The sequence below is a fragment of the Genypterus blacodes genome, unplaced genomic scaffold (genome assembly GCF_046128005.1).
Source record: "Genypterus blacodes isolate CSIRO-AG114 ecotype Tasmania unplaced genomic scaffold, CSIRO-AGI_Gbla_v1 ptg000120l_1, whole genome shotgun sequence".
Taxonomy (NCBI): domain Eukaryota; kingdom Metazoa; phylum Chordata; class Actinopteri; order Ophidiiformes; family Ophidiidae; genus Genypterus; species Genypterus blacodes.
In genome coordinates this window covers 3029238-3040609 of record NW_027466923.1, presented here as the reverse complement: position 1 = coordinate 3040609, position 11372 = coordinate 3029238, and the positions used below count along the sequence as shown (strand labels likewise).

General features: G+C 42.8%; 1 protein-coding gene across 3 annotated transcripts in view; it reads right to left on the bottom strand.

Annotated features, from left to right (window-relative positions):
• Positions 1 to 2432: 2432 nt before the first annotated feature.
• The window catches only part of tnk2b (tyrosine kinase, non-receptor, 2b), a 42049-nt gene continuing 33109 nt past the window's right edge, over positions 2433 to 11372 (bottom strand). For all 3 annotated transcript variants that reach the window (XM_076162240.1, XM_076162239.1, XM_076162241.1), the window contains 5 exons: positions 10381 to 10814; positions 9110 to 10270; positions 7966 to 8061; positions 7485 to 7615; positions 2433 to 6650 (listed from right to left, as the gene is read on the bottom strand). In XM_076162240.1, the coding sequence (XP_076018355.1) occupies positions 6644 to 6650; positions 7485 to 7615; positions 7966 to 8061; positions 9110 to 10270; positions 10381 to 10814 (1829 nt within the window). In that variant the 3' untranslated portion in view covers positions 2433 to 6643. The remainder of the gene's footprint in view (positions 6651 to 7484; positions 7616 to 7965; positions 8062 to 9109; positions 10271 to 10380; positions 10815 to 11372) is intronic.

Genomic DNA, 11372 nt, shown 5'->3' with positions numbered 1-11372 from the left:
AGACAGAGAGGGATGAAGTGAGCCACAGAGGAACCACTGAACCCTTTACACTCTGCCATTATCACTGGAACTCACCCATAATCATTCTGTCACTCAGCATTCATTGTTTTATAATAAGTGAACAACTTCAGTTAATAACTCAATTTGCAGTACAGACAAATTACTGGATTACTTTGTGCATTTCAATATAGTGACTGATGGAACAACGGTGTTCTTACCTCTATTTACCTATGGATCAGTCTGAATTTGATGTCTGCGGGTGCCTGTACATAAATGATATGGAAATTATGCTATTACAGTTAGCGGCTCTACGGACTGATGTATACCGTCAGAGAGAAGGTAGATGAAAGGAAAAATGAAGGGCTATAATGCCATGGTTGCACATAGCTTTCAAACCTTTCATTTCCCCTTTTTCCTTGTATGATTTCCTTCAGACTTCTTCTCTTCCTCATTCCGCCCCCCACCCCCCTTCCCTACTTTACAGCCCACTTACTCTTTCATCACTTCATCTCTTTATACTCTCCAGCGCAGCCGTTCCTCCACACTGGAAAGGTTTTTGTGGGTGCACCTGACTGCAACTATGCTCAGTTCAGAGGTAAAGATTCAAGTCATGGCACCAAAGCAAACAGCAAGCAGGGAAAACAGTGCCCAGGGGAAAATGGATCTTCTTTTTTTAAAGAAGAGGAAAGAGATTTATTTATGTTATTTATTCCTTAAAGCAGACATCAGACACACAGATCCAGGAGGATACTAAAAAGTACAGTATACTCTTATCTTGGCAGCTCTCTTCCTCATCCTCTCTTGCTCATCCTGTGTTTTGCCCCCTGCCTTTTGTTTTGAGCCACAATAATTTCTCTGGGGGTTCCTCGGGGAAACCGACTGCACGGGTGACCAACACCACTGGAACAACACATATTAATAATTTGCCTAGGGACTGAGTAATGACACACGGATGTACCGAGCCCTGGCATTAATGTGGGGTCTACTGGGTCTTTCATTAGTACGCAGAAGTTTCATGGCTGTTACAGTGAGACAACGACCAAGTGTAGTGAACATGTATACAACTAAAACACATAGATCATATGTGGAAATAAATGTAATATGCATCAGATATGAAACACACACAAAAGGAAATTCCTTCACTCACACGTCATAAAATGTCCTTCTTCTACTTTGTCTACATATGAATGACTTGAAGTGACGAAGATTTCCTATGACCTTTGACCTTTGTATGATTGGATTATTTGATGGATATCGCCATCGATGTCACTCCATAACGTGGCGATATACATGCAGGGTGTTCCTTAGCTCCTCCCACTGTGGCATGCAGACACAGGTGAGCAATGGACTGCACATCACTGCCACGCCCAGGTGGGGGTGTGGCGGTGCACACTCTTAACTTCCTCGAGTCAAAGCAGTCTGTGTGTATGTGTGACATCCTAATTTCTCTCTGCTACATTGACCAGTTTCATTCTGTAATAAAGTTTTACCTTTATGGAGCGAGAGACCTTTTACATCATTAGGATTCTAGCCATCGTCAATACACAAATGAGTCTGTTATACCCTCACTTGAATGCCAATTCATCTGAATCAATTTATGAACCATGAGCCATAATAGACCTCTGTTTTGCCCCACAATAAGAAGGTCAATTCATATCTGTTTTGTGAGGATCAATACAGTGCAAGTTTCCTGCCAGGAAGTCAATGATCACATACACAAACACTGCCTAATTGCTTGAGATTGATCTGACACACAAACAAATACACACACACACACACACACACACACACCGTTCATCATTGATTAACAGGTTAACCTACCGTAAATGCTGTAATAGTGGCTCAGGTCTTTACTTGAGACAGGTTTATAGATAAACACTTGAACTCTATTTTCAAATTCCTCCCGTTTCTCATTGTGTGTATTTTCAGATGATGCATCTTTTTGTCAACATACACACTTACACACATACTATACTGTACATAATTCTGCAATTCACTGTAAAGACCATTATTGGACATTTATCATAATGTCCATTTCCACAGCATTACAGCCATTAATGCAACATACTGTACATGCTGTAAAAAAACAGCCATAATTATTTACCGTCAATCCAAATCACGCCTTAGTCCTTTTTCACGATTAAAGCCCTGAAGTGGTTTGTAGGAGACACATTTACTATCTCTCCTGGCATTAAAACTAAAATCGATGGCAGGAGATTTAGATGTCAGGTGAGGGAAGAGCAGAGACAGGTGGATTATGTGCAGTGTTGTCTGCATCTGGGAGCTCTAACAGACAGAATCCAGACCCTTGAAGAATTTTGATCGAGTTGCATTAAAATCAAATTAACTACATCTAAAACAGCAAGAGGAATAGCTCTGAATAGAATTGTGGCTACAAATGGTTTCTGCTTAACATAGATAACATAAAAAACTGTTGTTGGATTAGTTTATTCCTCTGTGTGTTGTATGGACACATGAATTCAGCATAGAATCTTGATACGGTCCGACTAAAACTAATTAAAATGTCATTTGGGGAAGATTCATAAACAGAAGGGGAAAAAAGTAAAAAATAATTCATTCTTTAATAAAAAATACATTTATAAATTCGGCAGCATGAACTTCGTTTCAACATTTCCAACAACCCAAGAAGGAAAAACAATGAAAAACAACTGTACAACAGGCATTTTGAAGAATACACAATACAAATGAGAACAAAGGGCCAAGCTGGGTTGGATGGAAAAACAGAAAGAAAATCAACAACCTACAAATGAGAATATTTTCTGAAATGACAAAAAAAAGAACTGAACAGTTTTCTAACATCAGAGTAACAGGAGAGTGTGGCTTTGGGTCGATCATAACACCAACCAAGGTTCATTTCAGTACTTCTAGTACATCTACAGCAGCGGGTATAAAACATACATACACACATGAACACACTGGAAGGAGGTCCAATATCAAGCCAACCATTCTTAATCAGATCATTACTAAACCCTCAGAGGGGAAAATGGCGTGTTTAGGGACTTCATCCTCCTCTGGGGTGAAAAAAGGAGAGACCAAACACTTATAAACACTAAGTGATGGTAACCAACAACAACATTTCCTGTTCATTGAATTACTGACATTACACAACATTGAAAGCTCCATTATCCTAACTGGATGGCCCTTGTGGATTACACACCGGGAGGTTACAGGTTCTACAGCAGCCATATTGCACACAGGATAAGCTTTACTGAGGTTGTAATCCAAACATCAATCAAGTACATCCTTGAAACTACAAAAGAACATGTTTTTTAAGCTTTATAGGGGACATATTGCATCAATTTCCATTCATTTCAAAAAACATTTACAATGCTTTCCTGTGCAAAAAAAACCCTACTTGAGGATCACTGTGCACACTGAGTGAAAACTGGAAATTGAAGTAATGTTACATGTTGATGTAAACATGTTCCAGCAGTAGAGGACCAATCAAAAACAAAGCTTTCAGGGCTGCTCAGGACCTGTAACTTTGTCTAACTGGATCCATTTCTATCAGGGGGCGACCTGTGCTTCTCCAGACCATATTACACTAAGAAATGTGGAAATATAAGAAAAAAGCACAATATGTCCCCTTGAATGTAAGCCAGACACCATGCAAACATGGCTTTGCCCTCAAATCGGTCTCATGTGAAAAGTAGAGGGTTTTTGTGTGTATGTGTGTGTGTGTGTGAGCATGGACAATGGTCTTTGTCTGAGACCAACTTTTTCGATGTGGTTTTAGGGGAAATACATATTTTGCTATCAACCCTTTATTTTGTTCCCACACAACAAGACAGCAGGGGCGGCGCCAGAGAAACGCCTTCACATATTATCGGGTATTCTATCCTATATAACCCCAGGCGCTTCTCCCAGGCCGCTCCAAGTCGCCTGTTTGAGTTCAATGCATATTCTGATGGACATCCAGTGGTACGCAAAAAAAAAGAAATCAATAGGTCAATTACCACCGACCATTATAATGTGGCCTTTACACATTTTTAGGGTTATGGTTACGGTTATGGAGGCTAAACTAATTAAAGAAGGCGGTTATCCCTTGTGCTGCAAGCATGAGATCGACAAAGTGCTGAGTCGTTTTGCACATTAAATCATTGTAAAGGCTTCAAAATCGAACCAAAATTTAAATATGAACATGGTAATCTATATTCTCTTTAATGTTATAAACCAAAATCATATTAGTGGGCACTCTCAGGGCTGAAAGTACACTCCACTTACATACCGTCAGAAATGATAAGTACCATTTTACAAACAGGAGGAAAGCTTGTAGAGATCTTGTGTGCATTACACTCCTAACCTCATGTCGGCTACATCAGGTTCATTTTAAAATTAAGTGGAATGCCTTTTATTTCCTTCCTGTCGGTACATTCTGTGCATACCGATGAACAAAATGAGGAATAAAAGCAGAACGGCCTTGATCATACTGAATAAGATGTCATTGTCACACACAGGCTACATTAACAAACCAAGTCTTGCCAGCATCCATTCTCTCTTTTTCGCCTCATTTAGTTATCTCCAATTCCCCTCCCTTCGTTCCTCTTTCAGCCTTTGTCACTGCTTGGCCCCCACTGTCTTAAGATGGGGGGAGGGGTTGGGGGTTCTTTGCTTCCCTAAGGAGGCCCATGGCATCTTTCCCAGACTCCTTGTTATGGTGGGTGAGTGTTTTATATCTGTCCACCTGTGTGCTCTGATAGTGATAATTTACTTGATTCCCGTCTACCTAAAATTGGGTCACTTGCAGCTGGGGGGGTCACTTGCAGCTGTCGGGGAGTAAATATAGCCGAGGTGAGCACATTCAGTGCTGACCCGTGTTCCTCTTTCTAAATGATTGGCCGTAAAGGTGCCACAGTTGTGTTTTGATGATGCCCAGCAGTTCTATGTTGGCAAAGTGCTTCGAGGGAAAGAATAGGGCCTGATTTTATGTGAGGGAGAGAAAGAATCCCCTGGGAAGGTGAAACATTTATTTTCCTGGCCTCCATGTGACAATATCCATAAACTTATATTTAATTCAAGGGGGAAATACATTAAATTAATACAAAATGGCCTGAACAAACAAATCACCTTCCTTTATCATGACCATTATGTAAAGAAAACCCATATACCTTCTCTTTAGACACAACATACGCATTCAAACACACAGCAAGTCGGTTGCATCTTTTGAGCATAAACCTGATACTTTTGTAAGAGATAAAAGGAGAAGTTTTCTTTCTCCTTTGATTTTTTTGTCCACTGGGATACTTGAAACACTGAATCTTGGCAGAAAAAGTCCAATTCTGGAAATCTGTGGATACTGACCAAATTCCCTCACCGAGCACAAAATGCAGAATGTAAATCTTGTACTTGTGTTCTATTCTGAAGGTCAAAGGAGGTTATTTGTTGTTCATACTAGAGCTTGACCTATATGCAACCATATATCATCCACCAACTGTCCCAAATGTGTGTTTATATGAAATAAATCGCACTCCACACACTTTACAGGCTGCATTTCTGAGTATTTAGGATTCTTTTCTTAATTTTTTGGAACATTTTGGAATATTTGTTATAAATTCTATATATTCTTGTCATAAGGTCTCATTCGGTTTTATGTAGTAGTTCTGTAGATGTTCTCAGCACTTAAAATAATGACTTTTGAGGGATTCTAGCCATTCAATGCAGGGACTAGATATTAAACCTAATATTGACCAATATATCATTATCAGATTTTGTTTCTTATCCTGGAAAATGCTGAACAAAATCCGAATCGGGCTACAATTAATTGAAGATTTTTTCTCCATAGCGTTCCAGCTGCAGTCAGTCTCCCATATTGTATCTACACTCCAACACAAATCACTTTAAACTTAACAGCAAGTTAAATCATGTTTACTTTGAATTTAGTTGTCTTTGCAAAAGGTTGAGGGTTTGAACGTAACTGCAAGAGCGGAGCTACAAATCTTCAGCCGCCAATACGTGAAATTGACCTTTAATGAAACACACACACACACACACACACACACACACACACACACACACACACACACACACACACACACAATATGCAGTAATTCATTCTGACACTCTGTTCACTGAATGAAATACCACGTCTCAGTCACACACAGCACTAGTACAGTGACCTCATGGCCAAACACGGGGCTCTTTTCAAAGTGCGACTAAGTACATTGTGCTTTTTTAGTTCTCACCTCTTGGGAGTCACCTCCCACATATTTAATGTCATAACCAACAGGAAAGAGCAAAGTGCCTCCCTGATGTTGGTCAACAGTGTAATTTGGCAGTGAATTTGACAGATGGATGATGAGCACACCCGTGATTTGTGAGCCTTTAGGGATCCGTTAAGCTGACATGCAGCAGTTAGCTCCTTCAGTAAAGCAATAATACACTGGAGGTCGGCTGATCAGAGGCTCCTCAACAGAGTCAAAAATGAATCAAATTCATCTTGAGTCTCTTCTATCCAAGGTTAAATTCCTCTGTTCATAGAAACTCTGAATCAAGCTACCATGAACTCTTTTCTGTGTGTTATTCGTGAGATTTTCACACTCAAAAGGATTGGAAGTCAAAGGCGATTCCACTTCTTCCGATGACGTCATACTGAGGATGAAGAGCAAAGCGCCGGGAAGGTTGGTCATCGTCTGCAAACATAAGGAAGATTTAGATTAGAGCGATGATACGGAAAGAAAGTGATGAGAGATGATGAGATGTAATGCCTAATCACAGCAAGTGAAGGGAGCAGCATGGGTGGAAATCCTGCTTTCACGCATGGATCAGTGATTTCCCTCAGATCAATGTCATTCACACTGAGAACCGCTCTACTCTCCAATCAGAAGGAAACAGATCAGGCTCCAAAATTGTTCCATACAGGCTATATCTCTCTTTGATGTAAGCTTGTGGAGAGGGTGGAAAGCTTTAATTATTTTAGGGAAGAACAAACAGGGCCAATTGTAGCTCTTTTCAGCTGGGATACTTGACACCTGGGATCTGAGAGTGACGGTACGTTCCGGAGCGCCCTCAGATGGGAAAACTCACCAATACGCCAACACTGGTATTACCATATCTCCTCAGTGAGTACACAACACAACAAAATCCTTGCCCCATAGTGCATATTGTCACACTTCTCCTGATTATAAGTCTAATTTATGTTCCAGTAATTCATATTTGGAGAGCAAACATCTCTGAAGTTTAACCCAGCCAGGAATGTTAAGAGATGAAATTGACTTGTAGTAGCAGCAACAACATCCAAATAAAAGATAAACATTGCCCCGATGCCAAGAGAGCGTAAAGGTGCCACAGACACAAGTTACAGTTTACATGAGGGCTGGAGGCTGTGAATGCAATAAAAAGGTAAAGATGTTAAATCAAACATTTTACTGAGGCAATAGAAGGAAGTTGAATTGGTGGCTCATTCTTCATAGTTATTGCTGGTCAAGGCGACTTGCTGGCAAAGCAAACACTCTAAGATGTAATACCTCTGCCTTGTTGTGGAGCCGTAGTTATCTAGCATTTGGGTGCTGGCCACTTCCAGGTTCCAGTCACACATCTCCAGCAGCTTTATACACTCCGTCCTGCTTCTCAGGCCCAAGCAGAACAGCTGCTCCACCTGCAGAGACACCGGGAGCCAGGGAGAGACATCAGGACAGGGATAGATGAGAGGGCAGGAGTTAGGATGATCTTTTCCCCTTGGGCTGCACATTTCTGTTTGTAAATGACCTGCATGCGTCTGGTGTGAATACAACTTTGCTCTAAAAGGCCATGCATGAGCAGATACAACAGAAAACATGATCTATATGAGCTGATGAACAGGAAAGGTCATCTGTGCAACAGTCAAATAAGAAAAATAGACTCCAAATCTACTTAGAGAACATACTTCCTCAGTTGTTTGTTGGAGGTTTCTGCATACATATTAAATGAATTTACAAAGTTGCAGGGTTTGTCATTGTGTGTTGTTACCTTGAGGTAATACACAGCTTTCTGGACATTCCAGTTGTGGTTTTGGAGGGCAGTCTGGCACTCCTCTATGGTCACACCATGAACTGCCTCCTGCACCTGAATGGCACAACCACACCACACACACACAGAGTTCAGAGCAGGTCTGTGCAGCAGCCAGTAACACACTCATTCTGCTCACTCTGAGGCATCACTCCTGTTTATGGTGTGTTAAAGGTTTGTATCAAGACCATTTATAAAGGCATCAAGTAAAGTCTTCTCATATTTGAAGTAGTCACAAGGTTATCAGAGAGGTTATCAGATTCTCCTGCGCAACAAAGCTACACACTACTTGAACTGCATGTGCAGCTACTTGTTTGGGCCATAACAGCAAAAATCAATAGGATTTCTTGTGAAATCCGTCTTCTGCCAACATGAGCTTGACAGTGATTGGCTCTTGAGCAGTCAATAATTTCCCATTTAAGGTATCAATCATGTCATAATGCCACAGCTATAACAACTACTAGAGAATGCATCTAAAGTAGATCATCTGTCTTGCAATGAAGTGCTCTGCAGTTCACTTCACACATGACCCCACCTGCCCTTTGACCTCTGCATAAATCTGATTCTACTTAAAATGAAGTACCTGATTGTTTATTCACACACATATATACAGTATGTCTACATCTGCTGTGTATATATGCTTTTAAAGTATGCTTCCAACTTCTTCAAATATATGCATGCATTTCTGCTCCATCTATTTTTGCTATGACAGAAATTTTCATTTGAATATGGAGTTAGAAACTGCAATGCAGCAAACTGCGTACTTCTCTGCCAAACAAGTGACACACACACACACAGTCTCAATAAGTACAGAAAGTCGTTTCTCTCTCGCAGTTTGATTGAGCACTCCGGTGACAGAAAGGGAGGCTCTGGTTGCAATAACTTAACAAATTCACACTTATTTGGTCTAATTTATGAGAATCAATCAAAACAGCATTAAGGAGGATATGAGGAGAAAATATATATTGGAAGTAAACTTTATAATAAAGCTTGTAGGACAGCATTCCATCAGCAGAACGATAGAACACAAGCTTAACACCCCAAAATTGTGCCGCTTTTCAGCAACCAGTAACATACAAGCATACAACAAACAATCTCTCCTCACCATCTTGACCTTGTCTTGTGAGTTCCCTCCTGGATCTGTTCTTGCCGTCACCGTTTGTGCCGTTAGACCCTCAGAACAGACTCGAGGAAGACCAATCGACGTATTCATCCCTGACCGTGCCACGCCCAGTGTGCTGTTGTTGTTGGAGGAGAAATTGGCCTTCAGTTCATTGGGCTGGACGAGGCCCTGTCCCTGGCCGGGTCCCTGGAGCGCCTGGAGGCTGTTGACTACCAAGGGTCTGACAGTAGCAGTGTTGGCTTGCCGTACGTGGTGCCTTTCCTCCGCAGGAAGACTCTCTGCCTCCCTGAAGAAGCGGTCGTAGCGTTCAAGGTACGGGGGCCTCTCTGGCAGGAGGTAATAGTGGGTGTTACTGACCTTACGCCCGTCGCGGACAATGGGGAGGATACAGGGGCCCTTGCTGGACGGGTCCTTTCCTTGTGCTTGAATCACCTTGGGTGCAGCATATTTAGGATCTGAGGCAAAGCTGTGTGTAGTAGGCATGAGTTTACCTGGAGAGGTGGAGAGATAGGTGCCATAGGCATGTGTGGAGGAGCAGGAGGTCAGGGGAGCCTGCATTGTGCTGGGGCTCACAGAATAAACTCTCTGCTGAGGAGAGCCCACTACAAGGCCCATGGGACTGGGAGTCCTGGAGCCTGGCTGGGACAAAGGGTCCCTGGGTGGAATCTGAGGTGGTCGGTCCTGGTCTGGACCTGATATGTCGTCTGTGGTGTCAGCTGGTGTGGGAGACAGGGAGATTTCCCCGGACCAGCGAACAGATACATAGTCACCCCGTTTTACAGGGCGAGGTGGGATGGGGACACGGGGAGGGATCTGGGGTTTGTCCTGCGTGTCCTGAGTCTGGGGAAATGAGGCGAAGCTCAGGGACGGTGAGCATGACCGAGCAGCACTTCGAGTGGGCACATTTAACCTTCTCATGCACTCTTGCTGCAGTTCCTGGAAGATCTCCGCTGACTGAGAGAAAGATGTAGACAGGCCTTGGCTTTGGTTGCTGGGGAGAAAGAGGTTGTCCTCCAGGCCTGGACCCCTAGAGAAAGGGGCCTCACCTTCTAACATCTGTCCACAGGAGAGAGACCTATCGGGACTGGAGACATCGTTCTGTTGCTCTTCGTACTGCTGCTCTGTGCTGTTGATGGAGCTCACCTTTAGAGGACAGACAATTAATTAATGAAGTTGTATTGAAACATTTGCAGCTAAACATACTGCTTTCCAAGTATTAAATAAGTGACATATGGCATCACCTCCTCTCATACCTCCATATCATCTTCGTCTTGAGCTACATCATCATACGCTGGAGGTGGGGGCAACGGTCGAGCATCCCAGTCCACTACTGGTGTGGGGTGAAGGGGGCGGGGTAACGATCTTGATGGACTCTGAGGTGGAGTCCGGTCCAGAATATTGTCTGCTTGCAAAGCCAGTTTAGCCAATGATGGGATCTGAAGTTCGACCACAGGGGAAGGGGTGGGTGTTGGCGGAGGGAACTCCTCCCCAAAGTCGATGAGGGACACGTCAATGTTTGGGACGTGGCCCGAGCCGGATGTCCGACCACTCCCCTGTTTGGACGCAGAGACCCACGCGGCAGGTTTAAGTTTGAGGCCTTTGACGGAAACTGGTTTGCAGAGTGATAATCTCTTTAGTCCTGTAGAGGTTGGATCCTCGTCGTCATTCACCGGATCATAGCAGGGTTCTGGAGACACAAATATTCAGTCAAACCAAGAGTTTCTCAGAGATTACTTCATCGCACAAACACCAAAATACGAGACACATGCCACTGCACAACAACACTCCTACAAACTCCTACAGGTCTGTCAGCAAACAAGTGCACAGCTGTTAGAGGGGCAGAGGGGGAGAGTATGGAGATGAAGAAACAACAATGTTGGAAACAGAAAAGTAAAAGCGGAGGACAGAATCACTGCAACGCAGGCGGAGGACGGAAAATAAAAACTTGGGATGTACCTGTGAGGAGTGGAGCTAAGAGGGAACAGAGAGGGCAGGAGCAATGGGTGAGGAGCTGCTGAGAGAGACCAGACTTACTCTTGACAAAAAATGCTGGCTGAGGAGGGCGGGGAGGAGGCTCCTCTAGAAAGGTTGCAAAAAAATATCAGGGAAGAGAAACAAAAAAAAGAGCAAAGAAAAAGAGCAGCAAAGAGAAATCGATCAGAAACAAAGAAGGAAGTATTAGACTCAACTGAAATAAAAGATTTGCAAAGCAAGTGCTCGAAAAGGAGGAAAGCAGATTTGAGCT